Raw genomic sequence first — 24,350 nt, forward strand, 5'->3', positions numbered from 1 at the left:
AGTGGATGATGTTTCTTCTGCTTTCCCTGTATGTGACTTAAATGTTTGATATGTAGCCTCTTTAAACACTGAACACTTCAGCTCATTATGTTATGGAAGCACCAACCACTGGAGCACCAACAATTTGCTGTGTTCAGATTCACTTAGCTCCGACATTATGCACTCACTATGTTTCCGTATTTTTGTCCACCTCTGAACATTAGCATACGATTGTCATCAAGTTTAGGATATTCTGAAGAGAGAGAGAGAGAATTTTGTCCTCACTCGAGATTTCCCAAGAATTTTAGAGAAAACGGTAGTGCCACACTGCTGTGAATTTTGAAGAGCTGTGCAAAACAGCTAAATGACTGAAAAACATGCAACGAGACAAATTGTGACTTGATAAATAGTCGCACAAATTTTTCTCTGAATGTAGAAACTCTTCAAATGACTTTTTAAAACAATATCCAAACAATTATCAAAATATTTAATAATATTTTCAAAATTGGTATCCATCAACAAGTTGAGTATATATGGTGATAGTTCTGCAGTTTGTCCTCCTTTTACCATATGATGGATACTGGAATATTGTATTCAATTGAAATTTAAATAATTTACTAAATTTACATGTTCAATAGTGGAATTTTGTTACAAAAGCACACATTAGCGGTAATGAAAAACAACTTTCAGCCTTGACTGCCACAATGCTGCAGCATACAATATTGTGTAATAGCCTAGGTTGGCATCGAGTACACACAAAGCACCTCTAAGTGGCATTTCTTGATGCATGTAGCGAACTGTTACTTTAAACTAGGTTATATGGCTGATGATAAAACCAGTACCTAATTTCAACATTAAATAGCTATCAGCCATCACTGACGTCCTCATATTTATGACATGTTTTTACTCAGGAAGAGGGGAAAATGCTATTTACTGCAAAATTTCATTAAAGACAGTCAATTTTATGGACAACACATAATTTACCTGCTCCTATGTAGGGGTGTATGAAAAATCACACCAATGTTGTTCACCTTGTTGAAGCACTTTCCAAAAAGATCTAATATTTCAACCTTAATTAACAAATTCCTAACTTATTTTAACATTACACATAAAGAAATAATAAACTTTTCGTATTTTATTGACTAACCTTGTTCTTTTTGGATAATGGCTGGTCAGGTTTAATAAGACTCTGAAGCATTTTGAGGCATGGCAGAATAATAGATTGCATGACAACAGGTGAATGAGAATCTTCACACGCAATAATGAACAGCTGCATCACACACCTAAAACAAAACCATAGCAGCTTATGTAGCTTTTTATGACTATTTTTACATGTCAATAAAGCAAAATAAAGCTTGACACAATTTCTATATCCAACTACTAATTTCACACACACACACACACACACACACACACACACACACACACACACACACAGAGAGAGAGAGAGAGAGAGAGAGAGAGAGAGAGAGAGAGAGAGAGAGAGAGAGAGAGAATTATACGTATATTCTAAAGGTGTTTTATTTTGAATGTTTTTTGTTAGCTGTTTTATCTTTCACTTCCTCCAACTCAAATGATGTTTCATTCAAAATATTTTATGGTATTTGATATTGCTCTCTTTTTTTCTCATTTTTACTGGGTAACCAGATATTTTTTGGTACTTTTTCCCTATTTTTGTAGGCATCTAATATTACCATTTACTGTGAATCATATTTAAAGCAAAGCTGCCCTCAAAACAAAAGCTGGTTTGGATATCACAATGCTTTAATAGATATGGTCTATGTGGGGTTGGTATGTCCTTGCCTTCCTTAGACCTTTGAAATAAATTACTCAGCCAGTTATAGGGGGACTTACAGCTTAACATTCGTATTTTACCATAGCGCTACTTCACACTTTTTCTCATCACCAAATCAGTGACAGAGGTAGCAAGAGAGATTAGTGACATAAAAAACCTAAGACCAACTGGGGACTGATTTTGGACATTAGGATTCGAGTATAAAACTAACCTACTGAGAAATCGAGCCACATTGAATTTAATTTAATTACTTCTAATGACTGGTGTCATATTGTTCATCAGGTTCTATGGTGACCTTTTTTACAGCATTTTTTTCTTTTTTGTTCATGCTCTCACAGCTGATCTTGTAGGTCATGTGACCATTTAGTGTTTATGTGTATGTGTATCCAAAATTGCACTGGCATAGAATATCAGTAACTCTGTTATTCATATATGTTTCCATTACTGTTACATGTAATTTTTAATGGTGACTAGTTTTGAATGCTTGTGTTCACTTGCAAACCATTACCTGCAACAGAAATGTTTGACTGTAACATAACTCCTATGCGTCATTCAAAAGATTTGTTCACTAGAATTACGTTACAGTCAAACATTACTGCAGTTTGAAAATGAACATAAATATTCAAAACTAGAAGTCATTAAAATTATATGCAACTGACAAACATTAATAAATGAGAAATTTAGTGTTCAGCAATTAGTGGCCAATATCAGACCTTTGAGTCAGGTCAAATGCAGTAACTTGAGTTTTGATGTCAGGACTCAGAACAGAGAGAAAAAAGGTGAAGCTCAGATGGGTAAGTGTAGAAACAGGAAATTTATTTCAGTGCAGGTAATTTCAGGACACGAGAAGGTAGCTAGTTACACACAATCCATTCTTAGTTACACATCACCCACTTCTAAACTATTCACCATATTTTAATGTTATTTATTAAATGTTGCTCTTAAGTATTTCAATTTATTGAGGCTGTGCCATCTGTGCTTCAAAGGAAGCTTTCACGATATTTTTAATAAACAATACATAAATTCATGTCAATTAAATGACTTCCTTGATATTTTAGTTACTTAAAGTCAGCATTCTCCATTTTCTACTGTTTGACATTCACGTTACACAAAAACGAAAGTACTGGAGAATACTTTGCCAAAAGTCAATCATCAAACCAGTGGGGGGGAGGGGGGGGGGGGGGGAAGAGAGAGAGAGAAGAAGAAGAAGAAGAAGAAGAAGGAGAGAGAGAGAGAGAGAGAGAGAGAGAGAGAGAGAGAGAGAGAGAGAGAGAGAGAGCGCAACCTGAAGACAAATTTACCAGGGAGTAATAAAAGTTAATACCTTATCTTCTGCTCCCAACATGAGTCATCTTTTTGCACCAGAGTAGACAACAAATTCATTTCATGGCGAACGGCAAAGGTAAGTTCTACACTCGCTCTGTGTCCTCTCAGTGCTAGAGAGATACGATCCATCAGCATCTGACGTAGATGCTCAGTTGCTTGTAGGTTATCACGAGTTAATAAACACAGTAATTGTCTGACCTCTTCTTGTACCTACGGGTAAAGATTAAAATATACTGAAAATGCAAACTTTCACATTTTGCAGACATATTTTGTTCATGGATTTTCAGAGACGAAATTAGAGAATGCTACAAAGTTATATTACTGTATGAAGGTCACAAGTGACTTCTTTATATGTGTACAGCTGTTGTGCTGACTAGATTTTCATATTTTCTTCTAGCAGTTTTACAGCAAAGAGAAATAGTAATTAAAATCCAAGCCTTGGTTATTTAAATTCAAATCCAGTAAAAATTCTGCTGAAACATATTTTAGCCTCATCCAATGCAATAACTAAACCTTGAGGAAGTAAATATTATGTGAATCCAATATCAACTGGATACCTTCATTTTATATTTTCAATTATTAATAATGAGTACAATCATATTTCAATTGATATAAAAGTTAAACCATGGTATTGGGATGAGTGACACTTCGAAATGATTTACTACTATCAATATTAGCATATTTTCAATACTTATTTTCTGACACTATACCTTTATACTTTTATTAATATCAACTATAGGCATGAATTATCATCTCCATCACTGTTCTAGAAAACTTTAGTATTCTTCTACTACAGCACATTTGGATACCATTCAATCAACATGAATTCAAATGGAAATAAATCACCACTTGTTAATTTAATACACATATCATCTTAAAACAACTGAATACACTGAAGGAGAATGAAATACCTGTCCAGTTCCACGACGCAAATTATATTCAAGAAGTTCTGCAATTAGGCCTTCAGAGATAAGCAGAAGTCGTGACTCCTCCTTAGATGCAAGAGCACGAAGCAATGTGAGGCAGAGTTCAGTGGCTGATGATGCACAACCATAACAACTGCTGATCAGAGGCTGTGGCAGAACACGAATGTTTACTTCAAGCTCTTCCTCTTGTAATTGCAAAGGCGGCAGTGCCTCTAATTCACAAGGCTGTTGCAATTCATACTCTTGATCGGTTACACTACTAGCTTCACCTGTTTCACTGTACACTTGGTCATTTTGGTCATATGCTAAGAGCTCTCTTCGGCATGCAAGCACTTTCTGGAAAAAAAATTTGGATGAAAGAGAAACAATTGAGCCAATTCAGTACTAGAACAAAGCTGACAAAAAAGCAATTATAGAAAGAAATTAAGCGGATGAAGAGCAAATTAATACTGACACAGAGCAAAGTATGGTCATTTACGTAAAGAGAGAAAGAGGTAACATGTAATTCTCTTTCCATGGGTAGCTGCAATTTCACAACAATGATATCGGAATGAATGTAACTACACCTGGTTTCAAATATTTAAATAGAGCCTATATAAATTCAAGATAAAACACAAAAAGTTTCTTAAGTACCTGCACAATTTTGCTTAGTTCTTCAAATGAATTTTTACATTCACCACAATATCGTTGAGCTAACAGTTGGATAGCGCGATTAACCTGTGTGCTTCCTGAACTTCCAGTTTGTATTCCATCTTCAACTGTGCGGTCCAAACGGTGCTCACTGATTTTCAGTAACAGGAGCTTAAAATTAAGACAGATGCAAATAAAGGATTAATGAAACCTTCATTTACAACAATTCTTTCAAGCTTCTACATTACAAAATTCCTAAAACCCAAAGAAATGTTTTATTACCTCCAACGCTGGTTTATTTGTCATGATAGTTTTATAAATTCTGTCAGCTTTTTCAAGGAGTGTGTTTATAACAGAAATTGTCTTCTTACGGTCTTCATCATTTTCAATTTTGTCCACTGCACAGCATGGTCTTGCAGTCAAGGAATAATCAAATTTTGCATACTTGCAGAATCCACAAGCATGACATAAAAATGGGTCCTTTTCATCATAATTAATTGCCCTGTAAAAAGTGTCAATTTAGAGAATTGAAGTATCTACAAGTATTCAATCTGAGGGATAACATATTTACATTTAAATAAAATTGAGCAGAACTTCCTCTGTCGAAAACATGAGTTTGGTATCTAGTTACTTAATGTCATTTAAACTTAACGCCAATGCAGACTGAGAACCTCTGGATATAATACTAAAAACAATACCAATGGGACATACATTAGAACAATAAATGCTTTATTTACAGTGGAAATAGGAAATGTGTTACTGAGGGTTCCATTACAAAAATAATAGTTAAAAAAACCACATATAATGTAAGCTGTGACGAAGATGATGATGTTTGTTTTGTGGGGCACTCAACTGCGCAGTCAGCAGCACCCGCTCTCTCCTGGAGAGAATATGGGAAGCGGCTGCCACAGTCGACGATGCCATACTGGGAGGGGTATGGCAAGAATTCGATTACCATATTGATGTCTGCCGAGTCACTCATGGTTCGCTTATCGAATATTTGTAAAAAAAAAAAAAAAACTTTCAGACTTTCTCTTCAAAATGCAATATGTATGACGTCTGTACAATGATGTTCTTGTGCAATAAATAATTGAAAGTGTCCCCGGACTTTAAGTATACCCTACATAACAATCTGCGTGTGTTCCTCTTGTGATGAAGAGCTCACTCTGTAAGGAACAAATCATAGGGGAAGGTATCAAAGAGATCTCATACAACAATAATCAAATGAAAAAGTAATTTCTGTAGATCAAAATTAATGCCAATGAAATTAAGTGATATCACAAACAGTTTGCATATCTCATTCATCACATGACTTAATAGGATAAATTGCACTACAAAAACACTTTATAGTAAACTACAATATGGATGGTCTACATCCCTCTCACACAACATGGTACACATGAGACTTCCTGGCAGATTAAAACAGTGTGCTGGACTGAGATTTGAACTCAGGACCATTGTCAGCGAAAGGCAAAAGTCTCAAGTTTGAGTCTGTCTGGCACACTGTTTCAATCTTGGTTCAAATGGCTCTGAGCACTATGGGACTTAACTTCTGTGGTCATCAGTCCCCTAGAACTTAGAACTACTTAAACCTAACTAACCTAAGGACATCACACACATCCATGCCCGAGGCAGGATTCGAACCTGCGACCGTAGCAGTCCCGTGGTTCCGGACTGCGCGCCTAGAACCACTAGACCACCGCGGCCGGCTGTTTCAATCTGCCAGGAAGTTTTGTATCAGGACACATTCTGAAAACTTCATTCTGGGACATTTGTATTCCTTCAAACATTAGCCTATGAGAAGTGATCTATTAATTATCTGTGTAGCTATTGACAAATTTGTTAATATCTTGTGCTATAACAGTGAGGAATTTATGCAAAACAATTATTATACTCATATTGCAAGAAAATAATGGTGAACAACTGAAATGATCCAGAAACAACATAGCCTGCTGAATTTTAACATCTCTCTCAATTTGCCATTACAATAACTAATTGAAAATGCTGTGTGGCTATGGCCTCCCGTTGGGTAGACTGATTGCCTGGTGCAAGTCTTTCGAGTTGATGCCACTTCGGCAACTTGCGTGTTGATGGGGATGAAATGATGATGATGATGATGATGATGATGATGATGATGATAAGGACAACACAACACCCAGTCTCTGTGTGGAGAAAATCCCTGACCCAGACAGGAATCGAACCCGGGTTGTTAGGTATGACATTCCGTCACGATGACCATGCAGCTACCAGGGGTGGACAGTAACAAATTGATACAGAACGTTCCTAGTAAGAAAGGGAGGAGAATCTACCAGTTTCTTCCTAACATAAAAGAATGTCAAGAATGACATACTTCCTTCCCACTAAGGGAGCTATATACTACCTGTCGAGACATGGTCCGTATCCCAGCTACATACTAAGAATACAACAGCGCTACGCAGAGACTTGTGAATGGGGAGCATTTGGCAGCCCTGATCGTATCTTCTGATTGTTAATCCCTTGACCTCTCCCCTTCCCTTAGTTGCGACATGGAGATCTACAGTGTTTGTTATTTACAGAAAACAATTTTATTGTAATACAACTACAGAAAGTCTATGGACGGTATTTTAAGTTGGCCAACTTTAAGCAATTCCCTTGCAACCCTCTAGTAATCTATATAATTTTAACTTTTATTAAATCTTCACAAAATTTTACTTATGGTAGTAATTTATCTGCTGTAAGTTGTAAATAAAATAATTGTTTATTAACTGACTGTTGGCCCAGTGCCAATAAGCATGCTCTTCCACTGTATTGGGGGGGGGTTTGAGAACCTGTAACACATCGTTCTGTAAAGTAAGATCTTTTGTAAAACATTGTAACTAACTCCCATACTAACTGATGAAATTTTTTATACGTTGGAATGAAGAAAATTGATTGTTAACAAAAACAAATTGCAGCATGTACCACACACCCAGCGCCACCTGGCGGTTTTTTCACTTGGTAGCAGGTTACACTTGTCTCGTGTTCGAGAATGTTGACGTGATACAATGTATCTAATGTTTTTGTATGACTAACATAGAAATGGTAAGCTAGGAAGTCAAATTCTAGTCATTGTAATATGCCTCTTATCAATGGTGAAACACATCATATTTTAATATCGTCTGATACCAGTTTTATGTTGTATTTCTGTAGCCTTTGAAAATGACGGAAAGTCAAAATGCGTGAGGGTGATGAAAAATAAAAGTGTGATCAAGACTTCACTAAAGTTATTAAAAGTGACCTCCTACTAGTATAGCATGGAAAGCAATGAATTCTGAAACAATGGGACATACAACTCACTAAATCTTAAGATATAGCCAGGAAAGCCACACTGTGGCTCTGATGATAAACCCCTTGCTCAGCAGGATCTGTATCATAACAAATAGAGAGAAATTCTATTCAAATTATATTAAATAACAGTCAATCTTCTACTGTGTAGAATTCAAGTCTATCAATTCTACATTGACATCCCCAAACACATACACTGCCCGACAAAAAAAAATACCCAGAATGGGAAAAGGAATCGAAATGAGACTTCACAAATTCAGATAGTATGTGCTGTTGTTTCAGTGGTTACAAAATAAGAGGCAAATTTAGAAAGAAGCTTGCAGTATGAGCCCACTTAAAAGTTTGAAGTTGCATTCCACAGGCCTGAACGCATGCACTAATTCAGTTGGAAAGGGTGTCAGAAAACCATTGTATCTTCTCTGGCCCACAACTGTTGTAACTGGTCCTTGATATACTGGAAACTGGCACTGGGATTGAGTTGTCATTTGAGATCTTCCTGATCATGGGAGTACCTCACCATCATGCAGACAATTCAGATTCATGTGGACAAGCATTGTCCTGCTGAAAAATGGCACCACAATACTGCTGCATGAAAGAGGCAACACATAAGGGCGCACGGTGTCTCTGATGTACCACTGTACAGTCAGATTCCCTCTTCGCTACCAGCCGTGAGCTGAACAGATACCCAATGAATCCCCACACCATCATGTCAAGAGTAATACTGTTGTGCCTCTCCAACACACAGGAAGAATGATACCTCTGCACAGGTCACCACCACACTTATTGACAATAGTCATCTGGTGCAGTGCAGAACTGCAGTTCATCACTGTTCACAATGTGGTGCAATTCATCAGCAGACCATGCTTTCTGGTCACAGCACACCTCCAAATACAGAGTGGTGTTGATGACAAGGGCAGTAATGCCCCATTCTGGCTGCTGCTAGTCTCCAAACAATGGTGCTGGATGTCATACTATGTTGCAGTGAGTCCATCACTTCTTATCAGATGGCAGGTGGAGATGTGACGGGGTTACAATGTGCCTGGTGCAGGATATAGAGATCCTTCCTTGTGATGATCAGATGTCGTCAATAGGAAGCTGGACAATGAGAATGTCTGCCCTCACGTTCCATGCAGTCCAATATTCGGCCACCGTCATATCCATATGCCCCATTATTCTGGATACTGCACACTTTAACCAGCCAGTGAAATGGAGACCCACAATGAGTCCCCTCCCACCATTAGTTGCCAATAACAGTGTGTTAACGTGAGTACACGGCATCTCTGTGTCCTTCACAGTGATAACTCCACATCTGATGCTGTTCAAGCCCTTATATAACAGTACTCTGCTGGGCCTGGTAACCACAATACATACAAACACAAATGCACTCTGGTGGCTGTTCTGTCACAGAGAATACAACTTTAAACATTTATATACCAGCTGATGGTGTGTTAAGTGAATGAAGTTACATTGACATCTAACCCTGACTTCTAGGTGCTTCACTTTTCTTGTCAGACAGTGTACTTACTAAAAAGGTTTATTGTTAGTAATGAACCAGGACAAAAAGAGGGTTAGCATTTCTTCATCAATCGACAAAAAATTACAATGAACTCTGATAATACTCATTTAATTGTTACGCAGAGAGCTACATACTATTTTACATCTAGGTGCAATAAAACCACAATACAAACAGCAGTGACATCAGCCTCACATGATCAAATTGTTCATGAAAGTTCAGATTTGTCAGTCCTGAATCTAAATGCAATTCCACCAAGATAATACTACCTCTGTTTCTCAAGAATTGAAACTAACAGAAAATTAATGAAACTTCTCGCCTAAAAGTTATATGTATTCTCAGTGTAATGTTTAGGACATCCACATAGACACACTGGTTTGGCTAACATAGTAGAGCAACAAACAGATACAGGAGAGCAACAAACAGATTTAGGATCTTACCTGCATTTGTGGCACTGAAAGACATTTTCACCACAGTTTGTGCAAACACCAGGATTAGCAGGTACAGATGCTGAACACCTTGGACATTGGAGTGTTTCTGTGGAGGCCTGGATATTTTCATAAAAATCTGCATACTCGATCATAAGGTTGCATGCAACAATTGGCAATGGGAAGTCAATTTTGGATTCTGTCTGTCCAGATGTCAACGTCACTTTCTTTGCTTTGTTCCACATAGCTACAACAAACACCAAATAAATTAGCAGGTGATACACAATCCAGCATATCAAAAATTTCGGTTTATACACTTAGGACTACAGTATAGCCCCACGTTTACATTCCGAGAATTAATGTTTTCCAGACATCTATGACCTCTTTTTTTTATCAACCCCGACAAATTTCCAATGTGGACAATGTTAATTCGCAGTGAATTTTGTGTTAACATATTTATAATTTTCATAAAATGATACTGTTATAGTGTTGCAATTCAAGTAGTGTTTGCAAATGTTACGTGAGTAAGTTTCTTAACACCAGGATGCTCTAGTCAGCAACTCTGGATCAGTGAAAGTCTAAATAATTCATATTTTATCTCCTGCTGCTGTCAAGCTCTACTTGGTGCGGTGGGTGATGTGAGTAATTAGGTCCATTTGAATGATGACTGACCCCGACTGTTTTCAAACTGTCTCTACTGTGCACGTGCAACTTCATGAATGTTATGATCATCATGATACCTCGAATGCATATTTCATGTACTTTACTGTTTGGCCACTTGTAGCATTTCTTGACGTCTGGTTTAAATAACAAAACACTACAACAGTTACATATTTTTCCATGCTTAGCAAAATATGTTTCGAGAATTTATTCCCATTGCCAAGTGAAAATATTTACGTAAGTATTTTTTGTTGTTTCACACACAAACAGTATGAGTGATAGTCTGCATGTATGTGGTTTTCTGCATAATGGAGGAGGCACAGTATCTTATAACCTCAAAGAGATGACTGCAGTGCAAGAGACATAGAACAGCACATGTGCAATCATCATACAAAATACTTATATAAATATTCACACTTGACAAAGAGAATAAATTCTCAAAAAGTGTTGTGCTAAACACAAAAAAATACATAAGTAATGCAGTATTTGATTACTTAAATAATGAATGACAACTGCATGCTTTTCAAAAACATTGATTATGATGAATTGAATTAAGTAAAACATTTCTGCTTCCCAGATAGTTACCAGTTTCAGTTATGTCAGCGACTAAATTTAGTACAAAATTCAGATAATCTTTATTGGATAATCAAGGAGCCCTTGACAAGTATTTTGATGCCTATTATGGACCTATATCACACAAACTACAAAAATGGAAAATAACATTTACGGCTTCCATGTTTTACATTTTCCTGCATTTTACACCATTTTTTAAAAAGACCCTTGAAAAGTGTAGAAGTGGGGTTTCACTGGGCTCCTTATACCTTAATTAGTATTCTGGTACACCTGCAAACTTCAGACTCACCTGGTTTATTTTTCAATTCAACAACAGCTTGCACTGTTCGATTGTTGTAGTAAATATTGATTGTTCGCACCATTTTTGTCCTTTTCAATTCACTTATACGAAGTGTGATTCTGCTAATCGTATGACTTCCAATGAGTTTCACAATCTGAGTATGAGTTGTAAACTTTGAATCAATCTGTAACAACAGGTTTTTTTTAATACAAACTAAAAAATTACAGCATAGCACAATTGTAGCATAGCACACACAATGAGATTTACTGTACTTACCTTTATAGTAGAAAGTTTAATTGAGGTATATGGTACCTCTGGGTTATTACACACTAGGCATGGCTCACTTTCCAAATAAAAGCCATCAAGTTCCACAAATTGTGCCACTTGGCTGTACAGATTGGAATTAGGATGACAAGATAAAACTCTGTTCTGGGCTTGCAGTAAATTTACAGCCTCTTCTACATACTCCGACAGCTGTGGACATAGCCAAAAATGATCATGGTTCACCAAGAATTTACAAGATCTTATTTACAACATTTACGTTGTTAAGTCCTGCAACAGAAAGTACTGAACATACAGAAGTACAAACAAAAATATAAAGGGTTTCTCCCTCCACTGAGACAGATTATATGGACTCCATATGTTGTTAGAAGCAAATGTACTAATTTCCCTTCCTTTCACATGAGTTACGAAGTTAAATAACCTGACATCATAGCAAAATGGCACTAAAAACAATATATCTGGCAAAATAAACAACAGTGCTCTAGAGGTTAAACAAACAATTTGCCTGAAAATTCACCCAGAAGACAATTGGCAGGTATGTAAATGATTATAGAGTTGCAATTTTCTGTGACAGGTAGAGCAGCCACACAATGCATTAGTATTATTTGTGCTTAGTGGTGTTACCAAGCCTGGTAGAATCCATAAAGAGCGTGAAGAGAGTCAGATGTTGAGTGATCAAGAATCCTGCGTACTTGTGAAAGACAGTATTATCAGCACCTGACACATTTGAAAGGGGCCTTATTATGGGTCTCCATTTTGCCACTGGTCAAATCATGCAATATCCAGATTTGTGGGGCATTCGGCTGTGACAGTGGCTCAATGTTGGATTGCATGGGAACATAAGGGTACACAAACTTAATGTCAAGATACCAGTCGATCATATGTGACAACCATAAGGGAGCCTGTGTGTGTGTGTGTGTGTGTGTGTGTGTGTGTGTGTGTGTTTCTTTCAAAAATATCTGATTTTTCTCACAACTAGAATGCCACTGAATAGGACAGATCATTACATAAAGCTTTCACTGCCTTTTGATTATTTTAAGACATATTTGAAACAATTATACAACTTACATCCCTAGGAAGATTTTCTGTGTTTAATGTGAAATAGCCCAACAAGTCCACATACTGGGCAGCTTTCCGACCAAAAGCTGATAACTGAGGCCATAAGCTCCACATAATCTCCAATAATATATCACACTCTGCTTCTTGGGAGTGCCTGTAAAAACAAAATACGTAATGTCACACATAATAGAAAATGTCATTGTAGATGTGATTTAATACAGCGTTATGATATATTTTGAACCATGAACGAACACTGAATGATAATGGCAATAAGGTTAATACCACTACATCATTTGTTTGCAAAGTTTAGCAGAATACAAAGCATACACAGGCCCTCCCTGAAGACTACAGATTTTTCTTGATACAGATGTAAGGAAACAATAGATAAAGATAATGCGAACAAATAGTATGTACCATGCAATCATTTCCAAGTCATGTCAAGCTTCTGAAATCACATTACTTTACTTTCCTTTTTGGGATGATTCAGGTATCTAAACAACTATTTACTTGAACTAAACCCATAAAAATGTTATTTTGGACTGCTGAATGACAATTTAAAGGAAAGAATGTGGGGAAAGATAATCATCTTGGTCTTTTACATGTATAATATATATGACAATAAAATATGCAAGTAGTCATAGTAGAATAGGCAGATTAAACAAACAATGTTAAAGTCTTTACACTATTGGTGGAAGATTCCTAAATGAAAAATGGAATTTGGCTTCCAATTTCCCCACTTAGAATAAAAGAAAAAAAAGAAAGACAGCAGAATGTGCAGGGATGGGTGGATGGGCAGGATAGGGGGGAGTATGCTACTAGGAATCCAGGAAGCCTAATCTTGCTAGTCAGTGATATGTTCCACTATTATTAATTTCCATACACTACCTATCTTCTTCTTCTTATTCTTGAAGAAATCATCTAACCTCAAAATTTCTCTCAACTGATGTGAGTGTACAGACTTCTGTGTACGACACTTCTGTTTAAAAGCCAAATATCTCTCAAATACATAAATATCATCTATGAGGAACAAGTAAAAAGTAATAGCAATCAACTTATAAGTCCCAAGAAAGAAACAATTAGAAGGAACCTTTCCAACACTATATTCACAGCTTTAAAATTAGAAGGAAGTGTCCCAACAATGTTTTCAAATCTTTAAAATTGAAGGGAAACATTCCCTCTTATAAAACTTTTATCCATTCTGGATCTGGAACACTGTGACACTCTTGTTAAAGGTTTCAGGAATTACTGCAACCAATCACCATTTTTTCTTTAGTTTTTATTTATTCATGCCTGGTTTCAAATTGCCTGGCGATTCATCATCAGATGATACAATTTAGTTTGAAGTATTGTGGGTTGTCATGTTCACCTAAACACCATCCGCTCTACCTCTTTTTTACACTCACTCTCTCTCTCTCTCTCTCTCTCTCTCTCTCTCTCTCTCTCTCTCTCACTCTCCCTCCCCCCCACTCTCCCCTCCGCATACGTATACTATCCTCTTTATTGAGCAATAAGAAACATGCCAAACAGAACTTCTCTACCAGAAATATTGTCCTAAACACTTTGTTGTAGATTTTGTAAATAGCATAAAAAAATTTGCAATGTCGAAACATAATACTATTTTTTTAAAAGAAAGTAATGTAATAAATATATATTTTATTACAAATGCCACACAAAAGGAAAAAATGAACAAAGAAAATCTCTGCCTCAACAAAACTCTTTGGAGACTACAGCCACACTCTTTGGTTTGTTTATATGTTGTAAAGTATGTGGGAGTCGCCAACGGTGGAAAAGTGTCTGTTTCACTTGATATTTAATGATACTGGAAAGCATACATTATGTTTTCCAGAGCAGTGCTTGCAACAAGAATAAAAACAGTGAGTAATACCATCAAATTAATCTTACAATCTTAATATTCTTCCCACATACAGTGCTCACTTTTTCGTCTCTGTATTTGCCACAGGAGCATGACCACAACAATACTCCAAACTAAATTGTATCATCTGGTGATGAATCGCCAGGCGATTCAAAACCAGTCATGAATAAATGAAAACTGAAGAAAAAACAGCGATTGGTTGCAGTAATTCCTGAAACCTTTATTCCCTTTTATGACCAGCTACCTCATAACAACTTTGTCTATAACTAAAACTGAAATAATAAACAAATGGGATTTCATCCTCACTGGCCAGCCCATAACTTAATGTAAACAAAACTTTACTGAGATCATTTGTATATAAAACCTAATATTTTGGCTTGGTTCTCTAAGGTGCCCGGTCAGTCCAATTTGTTTAACAGCCCTCCAATGCTATGTACTGTTGCACTTTTACTTGTAATCAGCAAATTGTCCAATATTTCATATTTTAATATATTCTAATTTGACATATATCCAGAGCATTTTTTCTGGGGGAATGGTTGCAGACGATTACCCCTAAACTTTTCTGTCCGCAAAGTAAGTTCTTCACAATGCTGGAGAACTTCAGCAGGCAACCAATCTCAATAACTGAATCTCTAGCACCCTGTCAGTGAGTCAACTTTATTGTTCTGTGAGTGAGCCGACATGTGGGACATTACATACTTTATTATTCACTTACCGTTCCTTTCTCATAGGTTATATGCATGACTGTACAGTGTGTCCTGCCTTTCGTTGCAAGTTAGCTTAAGAGTTTCAGATAAGATGAGCAGCAAAATAACGAACTATTTTATTTGTTCTCCTGCATCTAAAAAGGTAAAACTTGCCAATAATTCTTGTATGAAGGAAAAGTCTGGAATTTCGACATTGTCAGTGGATGGCAAAAGATGTAAACCTGAATACTGGACCCATGGGTGAAAATACAGTCAATGAACTTACGCACAACAGAAAGTCAAGTGATCATCTAGAATGTTGGACCTTGGCTCAAGAAATTGCAATTTGGGAGACAAATGACTGGTTGATCGTTTCAAACAAAAAGCTTCATTGCAAAATTTGCAAAGTAGTAAGAAATTTGGACAAAGAAAGAAATAAACAAGGCATAAACGCTGCACAACTGTTGGCTACCGTATCTGTGGCATCTCCAAGTGATTCAAGAAAAGATGAGATGATTTCTTCGCGGGGAGGGGGAATATTAAAAACAAACTTCCATTCATCAAGCTGCTGTGCAAATACTACTTTGTGCTAAAGAGAAGACTTTGGAAAATGCCTGCACTAAAGCATTTCAAAACGAACAGGAGGTGACAGCAAATATATTTTACGCTGCTTTTAAAGTTGCACAAAAGAATCAACCTTGAAATGATTGTGAGACCAAAATTGACATTCAAGAAATTTAATGAGCTGACATGGGCAGCATTTCACATTCTCGAAATGCGTGTAGTAACATCATTAATCGTATTGCACAAGAAGTGAAAAACAGTGGTTAAAACAATTAATGAGACAACAGCAAATCATTAATTGTTGGTGAGAGCACAACAATTACCCAGTTATCATCTACAGTAATTTATTTTTGAACCAAACTCCCTGACATGAGGGAACCTACAAACGTTTTCATTGATATAGTTGAGCTAAATAATGTCACTGTCAGCCAGGGTTGCTTTAGATCGTCTGGGTTTACTTTACACACTTCCCACTAAGTTGTATCAAGCACCACACGTGACCAGTTTTTGAGGAAAATGGTTGCTTAGATAATGCATAGTGAACTTCACTGGTAGGAAAATCATGATTGGGTTGCTCGTACACCATCCCGCTGCATGATAAATGCAGTTAATTGGACACGAGTATCATTACATATTTTATGTTGCCTAGAGACTGTCACTGATATGTCATAGTTATGTTCTGAGTGAACACCAGAGTCTAACTGCATCACCAGGTGGAAGTGACTTGCCCTACCCTATTTGGAGATCGCTCAATCATCTTATGGTGGGCGTTCCTCTATGCAAGACCAACATGCAAAAATTGGGATACATCCTGCGAGTGTGGAACAACACAAGACCAGACCCACCTGCTAATTTGTCCTCAACTAGAACAACCCTGCACAACACAGGACATCTTGAGCCAAGCAGATTTTATGGTTGTTTAAAACAGCAGATGGAGAATCATCATCTGCAGACAGAGGATATTGCTATCTCTGAATGTGCAGAGGTATTGGACTAATCGACGTGGCCTAAAAATCGTGGAATATCATATGATAAAACAAAGTATAAAAACCTTATGTTGTCATTTTGGTCTTCCAGAGAGAGAGATGCTTAGAGCATTTCGGGAGTATTTGATTGAGAAGAAAATACCAGAATCCCTCCTTCCTCTCCTCCATTCAGGGCAATGTGTTCCCATATCATGCAGGGCAATGTGTTCCCATATCTGCTAGTGAATGTGTTTTTTTGCAAATGAATCTCATTAGCTCATCTTTCCATCTTTTTACTGTCAGCAATCTCACGCTCGTTAAATTGGTTGGCCCTCTACAGCAGTCGTTTCAACCTATGCGTTACGTACACTCTAGGTTTATGAAACATACTGATTCCATGAGTAAAATAGAGGGTTCACCAGCCATGAACTAATGTCAATCTGGAAACTGTTATAATGCTAGGTAATGTTAATTACAGTGTAGTTTTATAGTTAAACAAGTAATCAGTTTTACTGGAAATTTCAGCAATTGTCACCGCATTATATCTCGTGCAAGAGTATCCCCTTCTTTTTCTGTTTTTTGAAAAAGAGCACTGTATATTCCATTTCTGAAAGCATTGAAATAAAGAACTAATTGTGATAAAACAAAGTTTAGTTCAAAAGAAATTCACAAATGCACAAAGCATTAAATATGTTTCATCAAAAATCATTCCTTTCCTTGGTGTACTTTCTAAAAACTTTTCAATCCTATTTTGTGACTAGATAGCCAGCATGAAACTACTGCACCATTTGTATTTCAAATATCTGCATGTACAGTCTGTTAACTAAGATCGTGGTCAGGTTACTGTGACTAGATAGCCCGCATGGAACTACTGCACCATGTCAGGTTAATCACCAGAAAAATGTATCTGGCAACAAACTAAAAGATATACATACATCATATATGAACAAAAGAAAAAAAAAAAAACAATTACAACTAATAATACACCCAGTCACCCACAGCGTCAATAATTGCTTGGTATCTCCAACGCTTGCTCGAAGCAAAGTTTCCCCGCATATTCATATGGAATAGATCTCCAAATGCATCGAATTTGGATTGACAGCTGTTTCAAAGTGAAGATTAAAATTTTCATTACAACTTATTTTTTATGCAAGACCAGAAATTTTCAATAGGGTTGGCATCAGGCGACTGTGAGAGCCAATCCAGAACTTGCACACTTTTCTCCTTTTTCCAGTCGCTGCAAAGCCTGCTACAGGGCTTCAGATCATTGTCCTCCTGCAGTATCCAATCTTTGTTTTTGACAATGAACTAACATTTGGCAGTCAGCATCAAACATTGTTGATAAATGTGACACATAAACTGCACTCACATCTCTTCCTGTGTATCTCAGTCAAGAATTCAAAGTAAGCTAATTCTATATGGACATTGCAAGAAGGACAAAGGTTCCCCCTGTCAGGTTGTGAAAGAACTAAGGCGATATCTTTTACCATCTTTGTGTAATGTCAATCATGCTCTTACTTAACAGACTGTGGCTTGTATTTATGAAGAAACGAGATACCTGTGTGGCATTTACATACTGAAATGCGGCAAACCACTTAGAAAAAGTACAGAGGATGCAACAGGAGAAGTATCATTTTTACAATAGAAAGAGTGAAAATGGATTTCAGTAACTTGTCTGCCTCATATGCTAAATCCAAGGAGTGCTAAAGTTCTAGCTACTCGAGTTGTAATACTAATTTGGTGTAGTAGAGGCCGAACTAACAGAGAAAATATTTGTCAGAAAATCACAAACACCTACCCAAGCAGTACAGCAATAAAAATTCCATTCTGTCAACAATAACCAGCAACTAGAAAAAATTATCAAGTATCTAAAATAAACTTTAACAAACACTTGTTGGTATACTAAACTTTTGTAACAACTACTTACTTGAATATACCCAGAAGCAGTGCATGAGTCTGCCAGCGAACAGCAGTGGCATTTGTCTCTAAAAGGAATGTCCTTACAAAGCGCGTGAGGAAATCCCTAGAGACCTGAGAGAAAATTGAACTAACGAACACACTACAGAGGTCTTCCTGAAAGCTAGCTTCACTCAGCACACTCTCTATTTTCTCAGTTTCCTCTGTAACTGTTGTGGCACCTGTCACTGATGATTCTGTTTCGAAAGGCTCTACTAGTTCCACTGAGGATGAGGAAGGGAGCATCCATGTTGGTGGGCCAGATTCTATAACAATTGAAGGCCGCTGTTCTTCTGATGTAGAAGGACCTAGGTCAGCACCACCAGAGGCATCAGGTGCTGCAGACAAGGAAGGTCCAGGAGCTCCAGCAGATGTGGATGGCCCAGGAGCTACAGATGTAGAAGGACCAGGTAGACCAGTGGCCGGAGTACCAGAAGCTGATAGTCTGGGAGAGACAGAAGTAGAGGGCCCAGCGGCACCAGAGGTTGATGGTCCAGGAGCGCTGGAGGCAGACAGTCCGACAGAGCTAGGAACTGAAGTGCCTGGGGCACCAGAAGAAGATGGGCCAGGAGCTCTGGAAATTGCAGAGCCAGGAGCTCTGGATGACAATGAGCTGGGGGCCCTAGAAATGAAGGTGCCAGAAGCACCAGGCACAGATGGACCAGGAACTGTCCATGTTGACTGTCCTGGAGCTGTTGGTGCAGACGTTCCCGGAACAGGCCAAAGTGATGAACCTGGGGCTGCCCAAGTGGACGGACCAGGAACTGTCCATGTAGATGGTCCTGGGACAGCCCAGTTTGATGGGGGCAAGAGACTTGTAGACAGTGGGCCAGTTATAGTTGACAATGTCACACCTGATGTTGGCTGGGTCCTGGGTGAGGACTGTAATGAATATGATGTACTAGTTCTTAAATAAGTTGTTGGAACAGGCCATGCTCTTGCGGCAACATCTGGGTACACATTTCTGAATGCAGCCCCTTCTTGGTCTTCCGCGGTGGCTGACTCAAAGGTGCCAGATGGAGGTTGTGTTGTAGTGGGTGGCATCCTTGCTGTGGTCGATACAGCTGTTGGTGCACTCTGTACTGTACTTGTGGCACACACACCTTGTGCAGTGGAGCGTGTTGTTGATGTTGTTGAGTGTCTTTGAAAAATTACAGTAACAGGAACTGAATCAAGAGAAGTAGATGAACTAGATGACAATGATGCATTACCAATTGAGATCCTCGATGTGGGTGGTGATAAGGGTAAACTAGTCGAACTGTAAACAGTGTGTGCACCAAGGGAAATTGCTGAAGGAGCTGCTGTCACAAAAGACAGAGTTCCTGGGGAGGGGTACACAAAGGCTACTGACACAGGGAAAGATGCACTACATGTAGTGGGAAAAGGTGGGTTATAATTTGGGAACGATGCACTACATGACGTTGGAAAAGCTGTTCCTGCTGATGACAGGGATGATGAGGATAGAGATGATAACGAAGATGAAGATAGTGATGAACTTGATGGAGTAGTTGAGGGCACGAGGGATGTAGTTGAGGGTGCAGATACTGGTAGAATCGTCAGTGTTGAGGCAGCAGCTGTAGGTCCTGCAGATGTAGCTGCTGGTACTGAAGTTGCTGATGCCACTGATCGAGGTGTCCTTGCACTCTGAACAGATTCCTGGGAGAACACACAGAAACAAGTATGCATGAAAATTTAGAAATGGAAATGAACTAGACAACTATAAACATAAAGTTAGCTAATTATGATACAAGGGAGGGGAGGGGGGATTTGGCTATAAAATAATGAGACTACTACTGCAAAATATTTTATTTCAAAAACACACTTATTTAGTCATTGTCATCCTCAATATACCCCCCTCCTCTATTCCTACAACACTCCATGTGAATTTTCCATTGATGGAAACTGCTGGAAGTCTACCTCTGCAAGCTTCTTTATGACTCTTGCCACTTTTTCTTTCACTGCATAAATGGAAAGAAATCTTGATCCTTTTAATGTAGATCTGACATTGGGGAATAGATGAAAATCACAAAGTGCTAGGTCAGGCAAATAAGGTGGGTCGTCTAACACTGGGATGCTGTATTTCGCCAGAAACCTCTTAACAGACAATGTGGTATGAGCCACTGCGTTATCTTGATGCAGAACCCATGACTTGTTCTTCTGCAATTCAGATGATTTTTTCCTTATTTTATTTGGAGTTGAACATGAATCTCAAGCTAGTAATGTTGATTAATAGTTTGGCATTCAGGAACCCAGTGAAGATACCCAATTCCATGAAAATAAAAAATCAAAATCATCATCATCATCATCATCATCATCATCATCATCATCATCATCATAGCTTTGAATCTTGACTGGTCATTAGAGCTTTTTCTGTTCTCAGTGAATTCGGGTGCTTACAATGCATGGATTGCTGAAAAACCAAGATTTGACACATTTTCATACTTTCCAAGAAATGAAGACTACTTTCAATGGTATAAAAGGTGATAGTACAAACATCTTCACAAGTTACTTTTTGTTTTATCGTGATAATTTTTGGCACCTGTTTTACACACACTTTTCTCATGTTAAATCAGTTACGTAAAATTTGCCTTACACATTCTTTGTCAATTCCTACAGCTACAGCAATTGATCAAATACTCAACTGGTGGTCACATCAAATAATATTACCTACTTTTTTCGATATTTTCACCTGTTTTTGATGTTGAAGGGCATCTGACGCATGGGACAACTTCAACATCATCTCAGCCATCTTGGAAATATTTTAAGCACTCAAAAACTTTTATGTGCTAAACAGTCTTCGCTGTACACTTCTTTTACTAAAAGATAGGTTTCATTAGAAGTTATTCCAAGTTTCACATGAAAAACTTCATGACAATATGTTGTTCTATTATTACACTTATTTTTCTGGTAAAACAAAATAACAGTTCCTACAAATATTATGGTCATGGCCATACTGATTTGTCTACCAACACCAGAAATGCTACATTCAACTCAGAAAGCTTTACACTTCACAGCTATCGATCGTTCATCTTTCGCGCATGTGTACTTGGTGACAGTGTCAGTCCCACTATTTTATAGCCTCATCTCACATGTTAATTTTAAATACATTACTACTCACCATTATGAATAACAAGTTTATGAAACACTTCACTGTTATTACTACATACATCTTCAATATATACATAATTCTTAGTGGCTCAGATCTTTAGAAATGAATACTACTCATTTTTAGTACTTATGCTCACTAAATCAATCAATAGGAGGTCTAGGATGGAATAAGAATATTATGAAAACGATAAGATTGCTACTCAACATAGAGAGGAGGCACTGAGGCACAGGTAGGCACAGAGGAAAGACTACTAAGCATATACGATTTTCACCAAAAGGCCTTCTCCTGCTAAAGAAATAGCACACCACTATCTCTGGCTGCTGTGACCAGACTGTGGCTTAAATATTTAGTAGTCTTTTCTGAATATTGTATTTATTACTCACAGCTTTACATACTACATTTCAGGTGACATAACCAAATTTACAATGCTCTTATGATATCTCCACATACAGCCTAATGACTCCGTGTTGTTGTGGTCTTCAGTCCAAAGACTGGTTTGATGCAGCTTCCTTTCCTCTAGTCAGGTTGTGGCACAAATTTCTCTTCTCCTCAATTCTACTCAGTACCTCCTCATTAGTTACGTGATCTACTCATCTAGTCTCGAGAATTCTTCAGGCTTCTATTCTCTTCTTGTCTAAACTGTTTATTGTGATGTTATGCTAGAGAGATGTTAATACACATAGATATGCGACTATTTAGGTCAATACGATGTCTACATACTTCCAGAAAGTACATAATATAATTTTTTAGACACAGGTACATTTTTTAAGAATTTTGGCAAGACTATAATTCAGACACTTGTGACTGCCACTGCAGTAACATCCAGTTCTATAAGTCACACACACATGCAAGTATGTTCATTTTTCACTCTTCATATTTTTGTGTACCTGTACATCATGTGTGTGTGTCTTTGTCTACATACTTCAAGAATAATATTCAACTATACACTTTTGTGACATGATGCATCTCTTTGTATGTCTAGCACCGAGGAAATTTTTTTCTGTCTTCTAAAACAACTAATTTATCTTCCACTCCTTTTCCTCCTCCTCACAACCTCTGTTTAGAATAGTAGATAATTTTTCCATCATTAAGTGCTGTGTGTTCCTGTCTACGCTCCTCCAGTTTCTCAGAATGTTTCTGTTGTATGTCTTAAGTTTCCCTTTGCAATTCTGCAGATGATGAGTCTATGATCAAGATCCACCACACAAAATCATCCAAGGTCACCAGTGCCCATGTACAACCTTAAAACACTAATACGAAAAAGCTTAAAAGCTATTACACATTAAGCCCAATCCACAAAATATGCCACAAAGACAGCGGAGGTCCCAAACTAAAAATTACATGTGCTTCGTCATATTTCTGCAACAGTTAAAAAGTAAAACACGGTCAACAGCCTGCAAACATACACTAGAACGTAAATGGTTAAAACAAGGGCATTTGGCCAGGAAATGGCAAACCATCGAACGTTGATGACAATGAGCACAAAGCAATGGGGGATCACCTCCTAACAATTGGTGATGGCTGAAAAGACAGTCCCAGAGGGAACAGACCACTCAAGATGGCGGGCAAGCTAGGCAGTGCACACTCAGAGGTCCAAATGGGAATAGGTGTATGTGCAGTGTTAAGACAAATAAGGTCGAGTCGATTGAGAAGGTCATCCAAGAGAGCACCTCTCAGACATGTTCTGGGAGAGCCTCAAAGGAGATGGCATGCATTAAAGTCACTGAGTGGCAAAGAAGGGGTGAGGGACTTGACCAATAAGGTGGAGAAAGTCAGCCCTGGTGACACCAAATGATGGAGGGATGTAGACATCACAAAGAGAAATGATGGGGCAAGGAAGGATAATGCGGGCTGCAACAGCTTGCAGCAAAGTGTTTAGTGAGATGGTTTGGCTATAACGTCATCCAGGATGAGCAGTGTGACTCCCTCATGAGATTGAATGCCGTCCTCAGGGAGGGGGAGGGGGAGGGGGGATGTCAAAGTGGACTGGAAGGAAATGCGAGAGTTCGAAGTGGTTGCAAGAGGACAGTTTTGTTTCTTGGAAGCAGAAAACAAGCGGATGCTTCAGTTCCAAGAGCAGCCGTAATTCCTCCTTGTTGGATCTAATGCCACGAATGTTCCATTGGAAAAGAGTAATAATGAGGAATGGGGAGGAGGGAACAAATGAAGGGTAGTCACCTCAGTGGCTGCCAAGTACCAGCCTTCGAAGACTCACTGCTACAGGGTGCAGAGACTGGAGGACCCTACAGAGGCGTCAGCATTCTCCCTGCAGATCCCAGGGCAGAAAAAGGGTAGGCGGTGCACACCAGCAAAATTGAGATCTGCTAGGCGAGAGTATCATGCGGCGACACCGTTTAAGATTATCTCTGAGTTGGGGAAGGAGAACATCATTTGTCTTTGATTTCTTACAGCCTTTTCAGCTAGCAGCTGAAGACTCGGATGT

General features: G+C 38.1%; 1 protein-coding gene across 1 annotated transcript in view; it reads right to left on the minus strand.

The window, feature by feature from the left end:
- LOC126185121 (protein purity of essence) overlaps positions 1-24,350 on the minus strand; it is a 321,301-nt gene that overhangs the window by 90,765 nt on the left and 206,186 nt on the right. Inside the window, 10 exon segments of the mRNA XM_049927939.1 lie at positions 1,127-1,262; positions 3,099-3,310; positions 4,012-4,362; positions 4,660-4,827; positions 4,939-5,158; positions 9,913-10,147; positions 11,423-11,597; positions 11,690-11,887; positions 12,764-12,908; positions 18,770-20,454. Coding sequence (XP_049783896.1) covers positions 1,127-1,262; positions 3,099-3,310; positions 4,012-4,362; positions 4,660-4,827; positions 4,939-5,158; positions 9,913-10,147; positions 11,423-11,597; positions 11,690-11,887; positions 12,764-12,908; positions 18,770-20,454 — 3,525 coding nt within the window.

Source organism: Schistocerca cancellata, chromosome 4 (assembly GCF_023864275.1).
Source record: "Schistocerca cancellata isolate TAMUIC-IGC-003103 chromosome 4, iqSchCanc2.1, whole genome shotgun sequence".
NCBI classification, from domain to species: Eukaryota; Metazoa; Arthropoda; class Insecta; order Orthoptera; family Acrididae; genus Schistocerca; species Schistocerca cancellata.